The sequence below is a fragment of the Medicago sativa genome, chromosome 1, assembly GCF_051527215.1.
Source record: "Medicago sativa cultivar Bolivia chromosome 1, Bolivia_mono, whole genome shotgun sequence".
In the NCBI taxonomy this organism is placed as follows: Eukaryota; Viridiplantae; Streptophyta; class Magnoliopsida; order Fabales; family Fabaceae; genus Medicago; species Medicago sativa.
The window spans coordinates 88549744-88571719 of record NC_140749.1 but is presented as its reverse complement, the minus strand read 5'-3'; the positions used below and the strand labels follow the sequence as shown (position 1 = coordinate 88571719).

Below are 21976 nucleotides of genomic sequence, written 5' to 3'. Positions count from 1 at the left end.
GAATCCACTTTATTCACCACACTAACAAAAAAACCCTAATTTCTAAAATATGTTTCAAATTAGGGTTTTTTTTGGTTTGTGTGCTAAATAAAGTGGATTTCTTTTACCCATTTATTCCTTGTTTATTTCATGGTTGAACATAGAGGTAGGTCTAAAACTGTCATTTCTATGCGTTTCTGGAGTTGAAAATAGGAGGTAGGACTAAAACTCCGAATAACATAATAGTTTATGGACGATTTTGTTTGATTTGAAAGAGACAGGACCATTTTCGTGAGCTGGTCAAAATGCGAGGACCAAAAGTGTAATTAAACCTGGTTTAAATATATGCAAAAGAGACTGTGTGATTAATAAAGTTGAACCCTAATACCCCCCTCTTTTGTGAAGAGGTTTCTTTGCAGCGCCTCATCCCGTCGCCATCTCCCTCTCTCTCTCTCTCTCTCTCTCTCTCTCTCTCTCTCTCTCTCATACAGTTAAACCATGCTCATTGTAAGTTCATCAATTTATTATTTCTGGGTTTCGATTTGTATTTATCATTTTCAGGTAATTTCATAACGGTGATGTTCGTTGTTTATATATAGGAATTAGATGCTCCTGCGAGTGTCAGGAAGCAATTGGCCACGTTGTTTCGGGAAGCTCTCATTGCTACTGTTCCCACTGAACCTGATGTTGTTCCCTTAATTGATGCTTGTGTTCCAAAAAACGGTGTTAAACATGCTGATTATCAATGGTAACTTTCTCTAACTTAATTCAGTTTATTTACATGCATGATAGCTTATAGCTTATATGGGAATGATTTGACTTTTTTATTAAAAATAACTTATTCATAACCACTTAATTAAGCATATGTTTGCTTGTTTTCAATTTTGGAGGGTCAAAAGTGATTCTAGAAGTTGTAGAGTTATTTTATCAGGTTTGGATGATTTAAAGGAGAATTGATTTTCCTTGTAGAATTGATTCTATTTGAAACTAGAATTTGTAGCTTTTAGCTTCTACTATTGATTTTAGCTTTAAATTTATTGTTAAATCCACTTTGACATAAATACATCCAAACATAAATCACTTTACATTCAACTCACTTTTATCCAAAATCAATTTTACGTAATCAATTCACTCAAAATGAATTCTTGTCACCACGAAACCATACATACACTAAGCTGTTTATCCAAACACCCACTTAGCGTTTTAGTTGCACTATACATTGGCAAAACAAGCTTATTTGTTTTTTTAATTCTTGACGCAGTAATAATGCAATGAGTCTTTTTGCTAAGATTAAAGGGAGGCAACCGGAATTCAATAATCCTCGTTCAGTCGGAGAGGTATAATCAAAGATAATTTCCTTTTTTTATTAATTATTGACTTTGGAATTAGATTTTGTTTAATTTGAATTCGTGTGTGATTTTGTTTGTGTAGGCCATTATGAAAAATCTCCCTCCATCAGAGATGGTAGAATCGTGCTCGGTTGCGGGTCCTGGATTTGTCAATATTGTCTTATCAAAGAAGTGGATATCAAAGGTGATTCATTGCATTTCTATTTGTGTGTCCTCAAATTTCTAGGCTAGTGTTTGAATTGTAGTTTGTCTCCCTATGTGTTGTTTGGATTATGCACTCAACAGAAAAAAATTCCTTCTGCAGAGCTTACAGAAGATGCTTACCGATGGTATTGATTCATGGGCACCTCGACTTCCAATCAAGAGGGTTATGGTTGACTTTTCCTCACCGAATATAGCCAAAGAAATGCATGTTGGTCACCTGAGGTCAACAATTATCGGGGACACACTAGCACGGATGCTTGAATTTTGCCAGCCTGAATGTCTGATCCGCCGAAATCATATCGGTGACTGGGGTACTCAGGTAGGTTTAATCTCTGAAGTAAACTATGCTATTTTGTGCCGTGTGTTTTAATATAGTTTATGTTTAAACGGAGGTAAAATTTTTATTATATTTGTTTGACTAGTTCATTGCTATACACTGTCAAAGCTAGGTTATTTTTCCATCCATAACCTTGTCTTTGAGCTATAATTTTCTTCATTCACAACCTTATGTCTTTGGGCGATTCTTTTGCAACAACCATTTCTAGTTGTCTTTGGGATGAATAGCTGATGTAATGTAAGTAGGTTTTTAACTGTCGTGATTGAGAACATGAATTCCATTCATCCAAATTAAATGAAATTGTGTAAACTTCTAAAAACGCTGCTGTGACCACCCATAGAGAAAATAGTCTAGATACCGAACTATTTCAATTGCCACCAAAATAACAATGTTTACTTACGACAGATTTTCTTGAGTTATAGAACATTCTGTTATGAGGAATCTCATTTTAGCATTGTAGCATATGTCTTAAAGTCCATGCATTTATTTTGCAGTTCGGGATGCTGATTGCATACCTCTTTGAGAAATTTCCGAACCCAGAAGATGTTAAGGAATCTGATATTGGAGATCTACAGGTGAGACAACATATGGAAATGAACTTCATACCAGTTTTCTTTTGTAGGTGTTTTTTCATATATTTTGTCGGTATTTTTAGTTCAGATCTGATATTTTTTTGGTTAACTAGCTGCATGGTTGTTGTCGTTGAATTATATGCAAGTACTAACTATTCATTCCTAGATATCTAGGAATTATTTTGTTATAAATGCCACAGAACCTAAATAGATAATATAAGCCGCTACTTTTTCACGGAACAGTCAACAGCCTTAAAAAGATAACTAATCGGTTTTCTTGGCAGACATTGCTTTTATACAGTGTTTGCAAAAAAAATTTAAACATAACAGTTTTTTCTGTTTGAAATCAGATCTAGACTTCCATTTTCATTTTTTTAATTAAAATGATGTCAAGGTGTGAATTCAGAAATAAAGGTTCAGGCCTGTGTTTGACTATAGATACTAGTTATTACTTATTAGTATAAATAATCAAACCTTGAAGTCGCAATGTTTATTGGTCTTAGAGTTAACATTTTATGTTTTCATCGTTATTTAGCTTCGATGGAAAATTATTTTACTTATTCTGAAATTATTGGAGTTGGTGCATTTTTAGGCATTCTATAAGGCCTCAAAATTGAAGTTTGATAGTGATCCTGATTTCAAGAAAAAGGCACAGCTGTCAGTAGTCGAGCTCCAGGTAAATTTTATATCATTTTTTTTTCTTCTTTTTCTGATTTGTTTCTTTCTGCCCCCTATTTGCAAGGTCGTGGGGAATTGGTTTTACATTTTTTGTATGCCTGAATTTTGATTTCAGAGTGGGGAGGATCCCAAGTATCGCACGGCATGGAAACGAATTTGCGATATTAGTAGGACTGAATTTAACAAGGTCTATCAGCGCCTTGGAATCCGTTTGGAGGAAATGGTAAGGGTTCTAGTTTCTTTTGTATCTCCGATGAGGAATTTCTCATCTCTTTCTTTTCTTATAATTTTGGGCCTCTCAGAATTCTATCTGTGCCTTATATATGTTTGGTTTTGTAGAAATTCTGTCTGTTTTTGGTGTGGCTTTTGTTTAATATGACGTGGCTTTGATTATGTGTTTTTAGCCAAATATAACATATTCTATCAAGTAAATTGTGTCTTTTTCCTTGCTCTGTGATGGTCATAAGTTTGGCTGGTTGCTTGATTTAACATTAGGAAACTATGTGATATCTAGCTCATATATAATCTTGTTGGTTTTTTCTGTTTGAATTCTATTCTCAGTGTAGCAATAAAATGATCAAATATCTTTGATTTATGTTGCAGTCGTTACAGGATTTTTTTTTTTTATTGAATAATTGTTATATGTTTTACTGTTCACTGATGGGCGATATATTTGGCCACAGCCAGAGAGCTTCTTCAATCCATTAATCCCTCCAACTTTGGAGAAACTGGAGAAATTAGGGCTGATTGAAGACAATGATGGTGCTCGTGTGATATTTGTTGAGGGTGTAGACATACCACTAATTGCTGTGAAAAGAGATGGAGGCTACAACTACTTTTCAACTGATCTAGCATCACTTTGGTTAGTTTTTACTTCTAATTTTTTGGATATCTTGTAAGTTGTGATGTGACTCGCACAAATATTTGAATTCTGCTATCAATTAGTCAAACTTAGTTTATCTTGAATGTCACATTAGAAGTACTAATAAGAAGTGTATGAGATAGGTTAGGTGAAGACCCAAAGGGTATTCCGATGGTCAGACTTGAAGGTAAATCACAAAGGAAAAATGTATCATTAATTATCAACAAGGATTCAAATTTAAACGTTCCAAATTGGTTTTGTGATAGGATATTATCTGGCCTCGGGAAGGAAAGAGGCTTTTATGATTTTCCTATATACACGCCGTTTTTTGTTGAAAATTTGGTGTACATGTTTCTGTTTGCCTGTATTTTTATGAGTATGGAATAGGAAATAGTTTATAGATCTACTGTGGAAAATAAACTGTTACTTTATCTTAACCACTTGAACCTTGCATACAGGTATCGTCTGAATGTCGAAAAGCTTGATTGGAATATATATGTTACAGATGTTGGGCAATGGCAACATTTTGACATGCTTTTTAAGGTATGTCCAAATCGACTAAGATATTGTCAGTGCTACTAATACTGCAATGAGTTTAAATGTCTAACTTCCCTTTTGGTTTTTCTATCAGGCCTTTAGGCGTGCGGGGTGGCTTCCAAAGGATCCAAATGAATATCCAATATGCACTCATATAGGTTTTGGTCTTGTTTGTGGTGATGACGGAAAACGATTTCGAAGTCGCAGCAGCGAGACTGTTCGATTGGTTGATTTACTTGATGAAGCTAAAAGGCGCTGTAAAGTTGCTCTTCTTGAACGTGGTAAAGTACCATTTTCCTATTGCAATTTTTATTTCTTCCTTCATGTGAGCCAGAATCAAATAAATGAAGTTTCTGTTTGTGGAAGATCTATGGAACTGATATTGTGCATTAGACAGTTAACCTTAGACAGTTAACCTTCTAAATCCTATGTTCATCTAGATAATGCTAAAGATTGGACGGAGGAAGAGATTGAGAAAACATCAGAGGCAATTGGATATGGGGCTGTGAAGTAAGTTCTTTATCTCACTAACGTTTTCCCATTAAAGGATAATAATAACCAACATGCTTTCTAGCAATAATACATAATTAGCTAAATTGTAGACATAATTTATTGAGTTGAATTGGAACCAGATATACTGCTTAAAATTTCCTGCTTACTGAATTTTAAAAGTTAATGTGTTGCTTTTCATTCTGCTCTAATGGTTCGAATCTGGTTGATATATACTTTATTTTAAGGTTTAGAATATGTGTTTTTAACTGTCATATAGTTAACAAGATTTTCTAACCGGCAATTAGTTTAATTAGATACTACCTCCTTCGCAAATAAGCTCCTTTTTCCAATTTCACATGGATTAAAAAAAATAGGTTATCTCAATGTGTCTATTTTGGATATGGAAGTTCGTAAAATACCCTTTTGTATATGAGTGTGTTCAACTCTGACTTCTCATCTGCTAAGACAATTAGTAGTATTAATTAAGGATATATTTGAAAACAATAATAAATGTATTTAGTAATTTGAAATGGAGATTATATTTAAGGATACTTTTTTCTTTCAAAGAAGGCTTATATTTAGGGACTGAGGTAGTTAAAAACCGACACACGGGTTGCTTCTATAAATGGTTTTGGTTTGACTTTACAACATTTCTGTTGTCTGCTTATGCCTCTGTTCTTGGAATGCTGAATGAGTTGCAGACTTGTTGCCATCATCATGTTAATGCTTTTGGTGTATTTGCAGATATGCTGACTTGAAGATCAATAGAACAACAAATTACACCTTCAACTTTGATCAGATGCTTAATGACAAGGTGCATATATTGTTTTCAAATGTTTGTCAAGTTACAATAGAAAAGCTTGTAGATTTTAGTCATTATTGATGCCCCCAGATCTGTCCCGCTCCCCTCTCAGAAAATATTTATGAAATCTAAAGCTATAAATTTTGTTCCTTTTGATTGACAATTGCTTTCAGAACTGCTAAAAGCATCTTTTAACAAATGTTGATCTTGAAGGCCCATGAAACCAACTAATGTAATGTCATAAATTTCTCACCTTTCTATGCTTTTTGTCTTACAGGGAAATACCGCTGTTTATTTGTTGTATGCACATGCTAGGATCTGTTCCATTATCAGGAAATCTGGTAAAGACATAGAAGAACTAAAAAAGGTAACTTTTCTAATTTCCATGATGATGATATTATAGTTAAAACAATTAATTGCTTTGTCTCATATAATGAATGTTAAACATATATACATGTATTATGCCTAGGTTTTATGAGTAGATCATGGTTGACTTGATGAGTCAATTAAGCACTCATATATTATGATTGTAATATGACTCAGTAGTGCATTTTTGTTTATATTTGTATAATATTAAACTTCATATCTTGTTTACCAACTTGTGACAGACTGGGAATTTGGTGTTGGAGCATGAAGACGAGCGTACATTGGGTCTTCATTTACTGCAATTTACTGAGGTACTTTTTCTTGAGATTTATACCTTTCAGGCTATTTTTGCAGAGTTCTTCTTTGTCCATCCTGGTCCATTTTCCTTAAGAAAAGACTGAGGCATGATGATTAAGCAACTATACTTGTAGTGTTTTACTTTGTCGGTCTGGGTCCATCTTTATGAAAAGACTAAGGCATGATGATTAAGCGACTATATGTTCACGCGGGCGTGCATGCGCGCGCTGGTGTGTATTGTACAATCCAAACAACATATGCACTGACATGAGATTTTTCTTTTATATTTCAGGTTTTTGTGGAGTCATGCTCAAATTTATTACCAAACGTGTTATGTGAATACCTGTATAATTTGTCTGAAATCTTCACAAAGAAATTTTATTCAAGTTGCCAGGTATCCCATTGTTAAAAAAATTTCCTACGAGTTTGAATGCCCTCCCCATATTCCTATTTGATGTGTATTAATGTGAATGCCTTTGTCAGGTTGTTGGGTCGCTGGAGGAAACTAGTAGACTCTTGTTATGTGAAGCAACACTTATTGTGATGAGGCATTGCTTTTATCTCCTTGGAATTGATCCAGTTTACAAGTTATGATCCGCTATCTCAATGAGGAGTTTAAGAGCAAGTTTTTTGGAACAGACTCTTACCTTTAGTGCACAGAAGTGTAGGAACTTCTAATATACAATTTATTGTTCAAGAATCACTCTACCTCTTTCTCTTCGGTGCACAGAAATGTTAGAGCATGACACTAATTTTATTGACAAGGCCCTTGAAATTTTCAGTTTGTGTGGAGACAATTAGTTTTGAACTGATTGCAAACCTTTCGAAAAATGTACCAACAGTCTTGCTGTATCCCCGCTGTTTGCAATGGTTAGTACTGAAAGTTGGGATTTGAATTGAAATCTTATTGCTAATTACATGAATGACCCTTAATGAAGTGTTTAATGAAGGATTAATAAGACTTAAGGCATATCTTTCTTATATAGTTAGAAGATAATTGATTTGATAAGTATTTGACATACATTTTTGTCTATCAAGTGGCAAAAAACGAACGAAGACATTATGAAAATAGGAATTAGTGGTAACCGAACATTTGAGATAAATTTACTAGAGATTAAACTCAAACATGAGTTTGTAGAAATTAAAAAAAGAACTCTTAATTTCCAATCGTCCACTCTTTACATTTGCATGTTGCAATATGTCGAAGCATTTCTTTCAAAGACGTATAACCAGATTTGAGTAATTAGTATAAGGTTTTCCAATACAAAAAATTACTCAGGTTTTAAGTTTTTAAAATAGAATTTAAATTTTGATATATTGTCGGAGTAGTATTTTATAACATGAAATAGTCACAATTATCTTATATTTAACCTTCTCTTCAAAAAAAAAAAATCTTATATTTAGCCTTTAACTTTTATGAAACTTAACATGCATTAGGATCCACGTTTGGAAGCCAAAGTTTTGTGTCCATTTATCGTGAAATCATAAGCTCCAGTGGCTAACTTAGGCGATGTCGTGGTTTTTTGCCACCATTTTAGAGGAAATAAAACACAGAGTACAATTATATTTAAAGACATTTTTTTTTTCGGTTGATATTTATTTATAAATAAGAATAGAGGGAGTATATAACTTCAATATTGTCTAGTCAGCTTTTCCCATTTATCATTATGTTACCAGCACTTCATTTTTCAAGACTTTGACTCCAACTTTGAGTTATGGTATAGAAACATTGAAGTTTGAGGATAATTAGCACATAACCCGTAATACTTGGTTTCCAATTCCAAATCAACCTAGAGTAATTGGAGTTAAACGATTTTTCAAAACCAAGCGGCAAATACCGTACGTCAAAAAGTCACGTACCCATGAAATGGAAATACAAATCCACAAATCCACGTATATATAGAAGCTTCTGTTGTTAGGATTCCTTTAATTTGATACAAATGATTTAGACGACGCCATCATTTACAGCCATTCAAATTCATATGCTTGTAGGCCAACATTTTTTTGAAAGTATGTACTATTTCACATCATATCATATCATAATGTGGTCATTTCATAATTGCAATGGTTAGTGAAAGTTGGGATTTGAATTGAATGCTATTTGCTATTTACACGAATAGCCCTTAAAGAAGTGTTTGGAACGATAAGAATGAGTTTGACGAAGGATTAATCAGTATAAGGCTTTAAATGTTTCTTTCTTATGTAGAAGATAATAGAATAGATTTGAGAAATATTGACAAGCATTTTCGTCTTTCAAGTGGCAAAAGACAAATTTGAGAAACATGAATAAGCGTGGACCAAATGTATAGGATAGATTTAGTAGAGATTAAACTCAAATATAAGTTTGCAGAAATAAAAAAAAAAAAACTCTTAATTTTCAATCGTCCACTCTTCTTTAGATTTACATGCTACACTATGTCAAAACATCTCCATGAACGGCCTAAGTACTTCATTTTTCTAGACTTTGACTCCAACTTTGAGTTGTGTTGTTTTTGGATTTCCAAACTGTTGTATTTGGATTTCCAAATTCTATTATCTACCGAAGTTGTTACTAGGTTGAGTCACGACCAGGTCGCTCTCTTTAAGACGTTTCGTGGCACTACCCAAAATTGTGCAAGGTAGACTATCAACCACGCCGCCTCCAGGATAAAACAAGCCCAGCTACAACTGTTCGATTAACTACTGCACTGTAGAAAATCGTTCGAGAATTACACCTTCAAATATGGTACTAAGACCACTCTTTAATACTGAAACCACTTTAATATGGTATTATTATTATTATTACCATTCTATTATGGTGCTAAGACCACTCAAATATGGTGTTTCCACCATTCTAACCCTTAAGCTCTCCAAACTATCAATATGGTACTATGACCACTCAAATATGGTGTTACCACCATTTCTCCTCAAATAGAAAAATATTGTTATAATATTTATATACCGTTAAGATCATTCTTTATTCTGACGGGACATTATTATTCCAAATAGGGACTATGATCTTAAAAGTACTCTTTATTCCGAAGGGACATATATTACCGAAGGGACTATGAACTTAAGACCATTCTTAATTCCGAAGGGACATTAAACCGAAAAGGGACTATGGTCTTAAGAACACTCTTAATTCCGAAGGGACAGAAAGGAGTAGAAAAAGGAGAAGGACTTGTTAAACAAGTCGAAGGAGGGAGAAGAGATGAAAGACTCGTCAACACAAGTCAAAAAAAAAAGGGAGAAGAGAGAAAGAGTTCCCGACAACTCAATGAAACTCTTTGGTGTGTGGAATGCACTGTGTGAGCTCTCTATTTATAGAGAAAATTCACAACTAATAAGTGAGAAACTTTGGGAACAAGTAATATGAGAAACTTTGGGAACAAGTAACATATTACTTTGCGATTAAGTAATTCACATATTAGATCTAGTACAAAAATATCTTAATTGAGTACTAAAATATATTAAATTTAGTACAAAAATATATTATATTATGTACCAAAATATTTTAGCAAAACTTGGGGACTAAGAAAACACTTTCTAATAATGATTAAATTAATTATTTAATTTATTTCCAAATAATAAAATATATATCAATATATATTTTTCTCTAGTGCTTATGTACCCCCATTAATTAGAGGTACACCCCCACTATATAAACACTACTAATGTGTGTGTTCCATCCGATGTGGGACTTCCACTTTTTTCAATTCACACAACACTAGTTCTGCCCAACATGGGAATTTGTGTTTAGTCTTTTTTACTCAATTTCCACACATGTTCCAACAATCCCCCACTTGAATTTAAAAAATGGTTTCAGAAATAACGTCAAAAACGTCTCCATAAGATTTGCTAGTAAACAAAGGTGTCGCCTACAACTTGAACCTTTGCATAGCGAGTAAAATTCTGATTAACAAGAGTTGCTTACAGCATTGAACTCTATCTCAGACATAGAACCCACACACAAACCTTTTCATAAGGTGTATTCTAAAAGCCCGTGCGTTTATGGCCTTGCACGTGTATCCCGGTTTTAACGAACGCTCTAGGCATTCTGCCCCGAATTCCATAGGAACCTGCCCTTAGTTCCACATTCGTATAGGTGAGTCTATCAAGAGTACTCCTGTAGCTATGTACTCCACTCCAAATAGAGTATAGATCTCATTAAGAGTTTCTATTATCTCATCCTTTTATCGCTGCAAGAATCATGCTTTCTTACTTTTAACATAGCATGTTCTATCACTTGTGACTTGTTATTACCCATTGAACCTATTTCTTGGGATCTCCAGTCATGTAGGTCGGGTTACCATCACTTATGACATTTGGGCATTAGTCCCATCCTATTGGATGTGTTTAGGACTTTCTTTCTAGTAATTCCTTTCGTCAAAGGATTGACTAATTCTTAATCAGTACGTACATGATCTACTTTAACCGTTCCTTTTGAGAGTAGCTAGCTCTCTAATCCTTTATGTGTTCATGCCTTAATTATCGTCTCTACGATTCTCAATTTTTGTAATAGTTGCAGACTATCACAATGATTTAACACTTCTGGAAACGGTTTTATCCACTAAGGGATCTCAATTAGCAAGCATCTTATCAACTTGCTTCTTCACTAGTTTTCTCTAGTGTTCTCATCTCAGATTCATTCCATAGTGGACTGAGTCAATATCATCTGTTTTAACAAACAACTCCTCTAGTGATGCTCAATGTGCAAACACTAGTCGCTAAATATTCATCTGAAAGATGTTCTATTTTATATCTTGTACCATTTAAGTACAATAGGTTACTCCTAGTGAAGTAATCTTAGAGTCATAATCTTCTTAAGACACCTCATGATTCTTTCTATAGCATGGCAATGCTTCTCATCCGTCTACTAGTAAACTTGCACAAGAGTTTTACGACATCGGCAATGTCGGGTCTAATACATTCAGTGGCTTACCTAAGGACTGCCAATGATGCTCGCATATTTTATTTGTTTAACTCCATCTCAAGTGTTCTTACACTTGGATCATAATATATGATTGCAAGTTTACGGTGAAATAATAATATTTCCTTAAGAACTTCAACTTTGTCTAGGTCTTTCTTACCAATGTTATTGATAAACAATGATTTCAAATAATTCATAACATGAATCTTTAAATCAAATATGAGCAAGTCGTCTTTACAGAGACTTATGATCGTGTAAATATTATTTAACACTTTCATTCACTTTATACTCATTCGATAGCATTAGAATGTCAAATTTTTCATGTCATTCCTTAAGAGTTTATTTTAGACCATACAAATAATTATCTAACTTACAGACCTTGTTTTCTTGTCCATGAATCGTAAAACTTTCAGGTTGTTTCATATAGATTTCTTCTTCTAGTTCACCATAAAAAGAGGCAACTTTCACATCCATTTGGAGTACTATCGAGTTATGAACGGCGGCTAAAGGGACTAGTACTCTTATGGATATGATTTTCGTGACTGGTGAATGAATGTCGAAGAAGTCTATATTTTTCTCTTTGTCTAAAACCTTTGACTACAAGGAGAGCCTTGTATTCATCAACCGTACTATCAGGTTTTAGTTCCTTTTTCCAAAATCCAAATACAACCGATTGATTTTGCAACTATGAGACAAGTCAACCAAGTGTCATGTTTTGTTAGACTCTAGAAGATTCATTTCATCGTTTATTGCTTTTTGCCATAATTCAGCATCCAATGAGGATATAACTTCTTTAAGGCTTAATGAATCTTCTTCCAATGTATAAACCATAAGGTCCATACTCTTTAGCAATTCTTGCTTTCTTACCTCTTTGAGGTTCTATAACATATCGTACGATGTTCTCATAACTATTTCTGATTACTGACATATGATCAGATATAGTGCCCCCACTAGTTCTTAATATACAAGGGGAATTTAGTTTACCCCCACTAGTGCCCCCACTATTCTTTAATTTACAGGGGTACTTACTTCATAGAAATCAACATCTTTTAATTCTATGATCACTTTAACATTTATATCATAAAACATATATGCTTCAGTTATTTATAACATACCTAATGAATACACATTCATAGGCTCTACTAGTGAGTTTATCTCTCTTGGGCTCAAGATCCGAACTTATGTCATACAATCCCAAGTTCAAAAATAAGACAAGTTAGGTTGTCTTTTCTTCAAAAATTTCTTAATTAAAATTTTTGTTCTTAGACTTGGGTACTCTATAAATTTCAATTTTCGTTATAAAAATTGAACTTATCAAGCATATCAATTTTATTTTCCAAAATTCACAGTCATCAATAAATATGATAAAATATCATTTTATCATTTCTAATTTATGTGTCATCAAATTCACACATATCATAATTTATTATGTTTAGAGATTCATATTCTCTAAATTCTGATTTATATGAACTTTTGGTTCATATATCTTGACTGCAATAAATAAAATTGTCTAATCATATAACTTTGGAATTAAATCCAAGTTACTCAAATTTAAAATTAAAAGCTTGTTCACGTGATAAATTTTGATATGTCAAATATTAAAATCACACAACTAGTAAAATAGAAGGAGAATTTAATTTTTAACATACCATCAAAGTGCAGTCTTTTTCCACAAGAATGCATGGTACACAAGTCTCTTTTTTTAAGTCTGAGTCAACTCAGTCTTATTCAATAGAAATCTGAAATTCAGATTCTTTCTTATTTTTATACAAAATATTTGGAAAAGATTTCTCAAATAATTTGTTTCAAAAGAAAATTGATCCCTTCTTTGATTTATCAATGTTATCATTATCAATTTTGGTTACTGTTTTGTAACAAACAGAACCAAATTATTTTCTTTTCAACTCCAAACATTTCTTATGTTTCGTAACAAGCTAAACTTGCTTGGTTCTGTAACAAATAATTTGTTTTGTAACAAATTATTGTTTCACTATATGGCTCTGATTTCGAAACCATATTTCAAACAAATTCAACGTATTTGAATTTTTAGTGTTGTTATTCAAAACAACAATCACTTCATCGTTTCAGTCAAAAGATGTATTTCTATACCTTGATTTATCCTTAATATATTTAGGGACAATTGAACCTCAATAAGTAACTTCTTCGGTAGACATTGCAAATCGAAACGTCTTAAAATTGTTGTTTTTGGATTTCCAAACTGTTGTATTTGGATTTCCAAATTCTATTATCTACCGAAGTTGTTACTAGGTTGAGTCACGACCAGGTCGCTCTCTTTAAGACGTTTCGTGGCACTACCCAAAATTGTGCAAGGTAGACTATCAACCACGCCGCCTCCAGGATAAAACAAGCCCAGCTACAACTGTTCGATTAACTACTGCACTGTAGAAAATCGTTCGAGAATTACACCTTCAAATATGGTACTAAGACCACTCTTTAATACTGAAACCACTTTAATATGGTATTATTATTATTATTACCATTCTATTATGGTGCTAAGACCACTCAAATATGGTGTTTCCACCATTCTAACCCTTAAGCTCTCCAAACTATCAATATGGTACTATGACCACTCAAATATGGTGTTACCACCATTTCTCCTCAAATAGAAAAATATTGTTATAATATTTATATACCGTTAAGATCATTCTTTATTCTGACGGGACATTATTATTCCAAATAGGGACTATGATCTTAAAAGTACTCTTTATTCCGAAGGGACATATATTACCGAAGGGACTATGAACTTAAGACCATTCTTAATTCTGAAGGGACATTAAACCGAAAAGGGACTATGGTCTTAAGAACACTCTTAATTCCGAAGGGACAGAAAGGAGTAGAAAAAGGAGAAGGACTTGTTAAACAAGTCGAAGGAGGGAGAAGAGATGAAAGACTCGTCAACACAAGTCAAAAAAAAAAGGGAGAAGAGAGAAAGAGTTCCCGACAACTCAATGAAACTCTTTGGTGTGTGGAATGCACTGTGTGAGCTCTCTATTTATAGAGAAAATTCACAACTAATAAGTGAGAAACTTTGGGAACAAGTAATATGAGAAACTTTGGGAACAAGTAACATATTACTTTGCGATTAAGTAATTCACATATTAGATCTAGTACAAAAATATCTTAATTGAGTACTAAAATATATTAAATTTAGTACAAAAATATATTATATTATGTACCAAAATATTTTAGCAAAACTTGGGGACTAAGAAAACACTTTCTAATAATGATTAAATTAATTATTTAATTTATCATTTCCAAATAATAAAATATATATCAATATATATTTTTCTCTAGTGCTTATGTACCCCCATTAATTGTACCCCCATTAATTAGAGGTACACCCCCACTATATAAACACTACTAATGTGTGTGTTCCATCCGATGTGGGACTTCCACTTTTTTCAATTCACACAACACTAGTTCTACCCAACATGGGAATTTGTGTTTAGTCTTTTTTACTCAATTTCCACACATGTTCCAACAAGTTGAGTTATAGAAGCATTAAATTTTGAGGATAATTAGCATAAAAGTAAATACGTGGTTTCCGATTCAAAGTCAACCTATTTGGGATTGGGATTCTAGATTTTTCAAAACCAAAGCAGCAAATACCGTTCGTAAAAAAATTTCAGTACCATGGAATGGAAATACCAATCCACGAATAGAAAGCTTCTATTGTTAGGTTGTTGTTGATTTAGATTTCTCAAACGAATTATTCCATTCCACTCAGGAGAAAAATAAGACTCGCTCCGTTTCTAGACACAACAAGACCATTTAACAAAAATGTTTGTTCTAGACACAATATCATCTACAAATTTTACATTCTTCGGTCACCATTACAAACAAAATCCAATTTTTCAAATTCAATCATTAAATGATTTATGTGGTTTATAATTAAGATCATATACATCATTAATTGAACAAATCTAAAATGTTATTTTTGTTTATAATAGCGACCGGATGATGTATTGTCCAATGTTCATACCAACTGATTATGTTTACGGGGACCAAACAAGATTCTCTCTCTATTGTTAGCATAAATTAAACCCTCACTCTTGTGAGATATCAGTCAACATACATTTTTTGTTTTTTTACGTTAGGAGTACTTGACCAAAAATAAAATATATAGTATTGAGGCTGAGCATAGCAACTCAAAACGGGTGGAGGACACAACCCTTGACGACACCAAGATTATCGTGAGTGCTATTAGGATCGCAATGTACTTATTAAAGTGGTTGACCTGTACAAAATTTTGAATGCTTCAATTGTTTAATGGTAGTTTTTTTTGTTGAAAGAATTGTTTAATTTTTTATTTTCCAGGGAGAAAGAATTGTTTAATGGTAGTTGAATTGCGAAATATGTAGTTTTTTTGTTGACTATAGTGAGTTATGGTAATTATTTCTTTTTTATAGATAAAAGAATAAGAGTTGTTGTAAATGCATTCACACAATTGGAAGAGTTGCGGTTTAAATCCCAATCACGGAATCTAACTTGGGGTAATAGTCACTTTAGTCCCTGAATATATAATGATTAGTCATTTTAGTCCTTCATTGTATCAAAATTTCAAAATAGTCCCTGATTCTGCATTCTGTTAGTTAAAATAGTCCTTGACACTATAATAACCTCTCAATGTTCACAATAACTCTTTTCATATAGGGACTAAAATGACAATAAACATGTACTTATAAGGACTAATATGACAATAAGTAAGTATATTGGAGGACTAATCTGACAATATTAATGAAATATTTCAACATTAAGGACTATTTTGACTAACCATATGCACAATCAGGGACTACTTTGAAGTTTTGATACATTAAAGGACTATTTTGAATACTCATTACAATTTCAGGGACCAAATTGACTATTACCCCTAAATTTTTTGATATTTTATTAGGTAAGTTAGGACTTATGGACTAAGTTATGATAATTTAATCACTCTAAAAATTGATTTGTTTGAAGAATTCTAATTAAATTGTACACTAAATTAAAAAGTTTATAATTACTCGTAAAAAATGAATCACATACAAGATAACAAACGAAATTTGAATCATTTGCTAGATATTATTTGTTGCAATTTGGGCAAGCTATCGATAATCAAACGAGGTGTGTTCATTAGAATGTTGGATTTTAAATCTCACGTTCCAATGAATAACATTAGAATCCTTGAAACAAACACGTCCGAAGGATACATTAGAAATATCCTCAACCAATCAAAAAAAGGTTATGCTAACAAATGTTCTTAGGTTACTTGTTAAAGATTTTCAAAAGAAGAAATAATGTATAAATTTTATGTAAAAAAAAAAAATCTTTTTAAAGTTTTAATGTATTAAATACATAATTTTCAAAAGAGAAATGTTAACTTGTGCCTTGGAACCCAACATAGTAACTTTTTGTTGGAATGTGTGCATTCAATTTAATTTTTGACTTTATAATAAATAAAATGCACAAAATTTGAAGGAATATTTCTACTTTTAGGTTCCTTATCTTGTGCCCTAAGGGCACAAGTTAACATGACCCTTTTCAAAATAAAGTTTCTTGCTTAAACTTCTTAACAAGTGCAACACGAAAAACAAAACACTTATTTGAGTGTGGGAGGATTATTGGCTGGAAGAGGAGTTTCATATTGCTGATTTGTACATAAATATTTAAGTTTAGATGAAGAACTTTAAAGTTGTAGACCTCACTAACCAAAATGGTCAATGACGGATTGGATTATTACTCAACGGGTTCCCCATTGAAATAGCGACGAAATTGTACGCTATTCCTACGCCAAAATGAACATCGACGATATGTTTTCATATGGTCAGGAGACAAAGTAGGAGATTTCTCTAGTACGTTCATTTATAATGAACTATGCAAATTCCATTTCGAGAACAGTAATAAATATTGGAGTCGGGTGTGGAAACTAAAGGTGCCAGAGAGGGTGAGGGAGGTGTTTTGTTTAGACTCTACAGTTGGAAGGAGCTTGCTCATGAATATTATGGAACTTTTTGAATTGGATTGGGAGGTGCGAATTTGTCATGTTTATCGAAACGGATGGAGTATTATTTTCATCACTTTCAATTCAATATATTTTACTTTACATATATGATAAGAAGGAATGCACCAATACTTGACAAAACACTCAAAATTGTTTTTCTCTCTCTCTTTCACTTGTATATTTTTCCTTAATATATGTTAAATGAACAGAAAACTCACTTAAAATAGGACGGATGGAGTAATATATTTTTATTAAATTTCATTGTAAAACAAGGCATGTACATTAGTAAATCATTAGAACAAATAGAAACATAAAAAAAAAATAAAAAAAATAAAAATTAAACACGAAGAATCTATAATTTTAAACTTTTCCCTGTTTCTCCTGCAAAAGTTATTATTCACTTTGCAAAAGAACCGACTTTGGATACATTTTGTTGGTTATGAGCCAAACAAGTCATGAACTTTACAGCTTATACTTTGATAGGACCATTCAAACTGGAAACATTGCTACCCCCAACCCAAAAAGAAAACAAATAAGAACTCCATAATTATTATATATAAATTAAAATACTATATCAAAATATTTATCTTCAAAAATCAGTATACACACTGGCTTACAATATGAAATAAAAAGAAACACACATGTAATACAAAAATTAACATTCTTCTGTCTGCAACTACACGAATTGGAAAACAAGTTAACTAAACTACCTGATCGAAGGTCAAAAATTAATATGAAAAACTATAGCTAGCTTATACATAAAATTACAACAAGGTGTAGAAAACCATTTTTGAACCTATGGTTTTTCCTTCTGTGTGTAGATATAGTCCGTGTGAGCTACAAGTGTTCTTCTCATCAAACAATCTTCTTCACTAACACCCTTACAATTCTCCTCTATGTCGACCTTTTCATCTTCCAAAACCTTCAATTAACACGTTTAAGAAAAGAAGATGATTAATTAATTGAACAATACAAAAGAGAGGACATATTATATACTTTTGTCTAAGTGATTCGATCTTCGGCTAAAAAATAAATAAAGTTTGTTTTAGCCAAAAATCGAACTCGAGTACAATCAAAACAACTTGATTTCATGAAAGCTCCATAACCACTTAGCTGAACCACGTCGTTAAGATTACATATAATATGATTTGATATTAATGAGATTACAAATAATATGCTTTGATATTAATTAAAGCAACTCACCTCATATTGATTATTGCTTGAAATGATAGGGGAAGAAACTGGGCCATGTCTTCCTGCATATGTGAAGGTGAAGAAGAGGAAGAAGAACACTGCCAGGCAAAGGGGGGCACTAACTTTAGACGACATTTAATTATTTGCTTTCTAGAATTGTCTATTACTTTGTGATGCAGCAAGAATAGGACTATGTGATCCGTTTATATAGATAGTGCATGCCTTGTTAGGGAATAATAAATCTAGGGCTATAATTCAACTTTACTTTTGGATTCTCATTAGTGCATGAATAATTATAAATTAGTCAAAGACATGTCTCACGTACACATATATCCCATCCCATACTTTTCAAAAGAAAAATGAAGGATGAGTACGAATTCTCACGCAGAAAATTCGAAACATTATTTATTGTGGTGAAGCTTTTTCATGTTTAGTTTAATACGTGTGCTCACATGTAATCATTTCATGATTAAAAGATTAAGTACAAAAATGTATAGATAAATGATTTTATTTATGAGAACTACGATAAATTGATAAAAATGTTTGATGCAATATTTTCATTAGTCTCTCACCTAATAAACCTTTAGAGATGAGACGTCCTTAAGGACTTATCACTTATGTCATAACAATTAACTCCCACATAAAAGCCTCTCCCTATGGATTAGATTAAGGTACTCTATCAAATATAGTGACTAAATGCTAATAATATATACATCAACATTTTCATTCAACGTAATTTCTTACATTTATGATAATTGTGAGGTAGACTCTTGAGAGTATATATTTGTAAAGTGAAATGATTTATTCACTATTTGTTTATATAATTCTTTTGATGTTAACTCTGGTTTCTTAATGAAGAGACTACTAGTAATCTGAAGAGTAAATCATGTTCAAAAACTGTTATCTAAAAATTAAACTTAGGTTCTTTCGAACAATTTGTCATTTGGTGAAGTTCATTAATCACTGAAACTCAAACACTTGATTTTTATTTACATAATTTTACATATATACTGTAATCTCAATTTCTAAAATTAGAAAGACATATATCTTTAATTTAATTTTTGTTATTCCACCGAATATTTATTTTTCTCTTCAAAATAATTGTCTAATGACCTAGTAATTATACTATTTGTTTGAAAAAAAATGAACTAATTATACCTAATGATTTGCGTTTTTGGTAAATTTACATATACTTTGAAGTTTGCTCGGATACAAATATCCTATAAGCAAAATTCATTTTAAAATAAATTAATATAAAATATAGCATAATATTGAATGATGCTAAATTCTTTCAACAAATTTTTTTTTTTTGAATGATGCTAAATACTTGATTACACTCAAGAGTACCGAAGTTTTTGTTTCAAGATTAAGATTCGCATAATAGCGATGACTTGAATTAGATAATTAAAATCATGACAGCATCATGAAGGCATGAACACGCGTAAAGAACAATGAAATGCAAAATTGGTAACAATGAATTTTTAAGTGGCTCATGAAATAATAACTGGCATGCCAAAAGGAGAACATTAAAAGCTATAAGCAATGAGAAGATGCAATGGGTGGACAGTGCCATTCGCATTTGGTATACGGTTGCTGTGGGTGGTGGGGTTGTATGACTTTAATAAAGTTGGGAAGTTTCTCATTTATTATTTAGCTTTTGCATTTCTAGTGACAATCTAGCTAACTCATCATCTATCTATCTTTGTATCGTCACGAGTTTTTTGTCAACCACATGGTCATCTTTTCAGATGAGTGCTTAATGACCTTTTCAGATGTTAGTATATCATTTTTAGATGTTGATATATGAAGTGTGAATAAGAGTCTCATGTTAAGATGTTTACAATCCAACTTGTGTTGCTGTACAAAGTTCAATGTGATAAGAGTGTTGTTCTCACATCCATTGTTTCTTAAAAACATGGAAATGATCAAAAAACTCAGCGGTAATTAACTACCGCTGAGTTTTTTGATCATTTCCATGTTTTTAAGAAACAATGGATGTGTGAACAACTTTCATGTGATAATCCTCGTGACTTCCATTATGACCAACAAAGGTATCAAAGTCCATCGTTCAACCAATTTCTTGTATAAAAAATCTACCTGACAAGGTGGGGCGGTGCACCGTTGATGTGAGTGTCAACAATGGTGAAAGTGTATGTGGATAAAATACTTATGTTTGAGTGGACATCATATACAAATCAATGAATTGCTTCACACTTGAGAGGAAGATTATTGGTACATCATGTGTGAGTAAAAATCTTGTGTTGAATGAAAAAATAGATATTAAAAAATATATAAATGAGATGATTCGAACAAATAATACATCAAGATTTTATGTTAAAATATGATGTCTAATTACTCATATTGTTGCTCAAAATCCAATATAATGATCATCAAACTCGAATCATGAGCCAAAATTAGAAACTGGAGGTAGTGGATTACATAATACAATAGGACTAAAATCGGTATAAATCAACATTATGTATAAATCAATTAAGGGTAAATTGGATCTTCTCCCCTTAAAATGAATATAAAGAAATGCACTCACCTTATCCATAGTTTGTTATATTATTCATTAATTTTTTTATTTTTATTTTTATCAAAATACTTCGTATCCACTAATTTTTTCCGTGACTAAACTCTATTGAAAAATCAATTGGCCACTTTCAATAAAATCTCTCCATCAAATCACAATTTTTCTTTCGATAAAGTTCGAACACAATATTTTGTTAAGGAATCAAAGTTCAATTCTACACGAACCAACATAATATACGTGTATGTTTGTTAAAAATAAAAATATAAAAAATAATATCTTTTTTTTATGGTGTCCGGGGTTTGAACCCCAAACCTTGCAAATATTATGCATTGTTCTTGCCAACTAAGCTAAGCTCACGGGGATTAATAATATCTAGGGTTAAATATGTTTTTGGTCCCTATAAATATGTCAAATTTTCGTTTTAGTCCCTCTAAAATTTCCCTTCAACTTTTAGTCCCTATAAAATTTTCAATCACTACTTTTGGTCCCTATTTTTAATTTAATTTTTGTATTTTTTAATGAAATTGTGCAGAAATGTGTAAAATATTCTAAAAAAATTAGAATTTTTTAACAAAACACAAATTAAATATGAATTTTTAACCGTAAAAAATATATAAATTCATATTAAATTCATGTTTTGTTAAAAAATTCTAAATTTTTTTGAGTGATTCTTGTAATATTTTGAATTTTTCTGGAAAATTTTATTAAAAAATATGAATTCTATATATGAGTTTACTTTAAAAGAGGGACCAAAAGTGAAAATTGAAAATTTTATAGGGATTAAAAGTTGAAGGAAAATTTTAGAGGGACTAAAACGAAAAGTTGACATATTTATAAGGACCAAAAAAGTATTTAACCCTAATA

The 21976-nt window shown here is 32.0% G+C and overlaps 2 protein-coding genes across 2 annotated transcripts; one reads left to right on the top strand and one right to left on the bottom strand.

The window, feature by feature from the left end:
- Positions 1-346: 346 nt before the first annotated feature.
- On the top strand, positions 347-7392 carry LOC146958787 (arginine--tRNA ligase, cytoplasmic-like). Its single transcript, XM_085740315.1, has 17 exons — positions 347-486; positions 579-727; positions 1241-1316; positions 1411-1512; positions 1633-1851; positions 2364-2444; positions 3034-3117; positions 3235-3342; positions 3803-3981; positions 4440-4524; positions 4613-4799; positions 4959-5028; positions 5755-5824; positions 6090-6179; positions 6421-6489; positions 6768-6869; positions 6959-7392. Exons 1-17 carry the CDS (start codon positions 478-480, stop codon positions 7067-7069), a joined length of 1791 nt encoding a protein of 596 aa, XP_085596441.1. The 5' UTR covers positions 347-477; the 3' UTR covers positions 7070-7392.
- Positions 7393-17940: 10548 nt separating this feature from the next.
- On the bottom strand, positions 17941-18850 carry LOC146958786 (phytosulfokines 3-like). Its single transcript, XM_085740313.1, has 2 exons — positions 18589-18850; positions 17941-18307 (listed from the first exon to the last, which is right to left on the bottom strand). The coding sequence occupies exons 1-2, from the start codon at positions 18712-18714 to the stop codon at positions 18182-18184; spliced, it is 252 nt and encodes an 83-aa protein (XP_085596439.1). The 5' UTR covers positions 18715-18850; the 3' UTR covers positions 17941-18181.
- Between the last annotated feature and the right edge of the window lie 3126 nt (positions 18851-21976).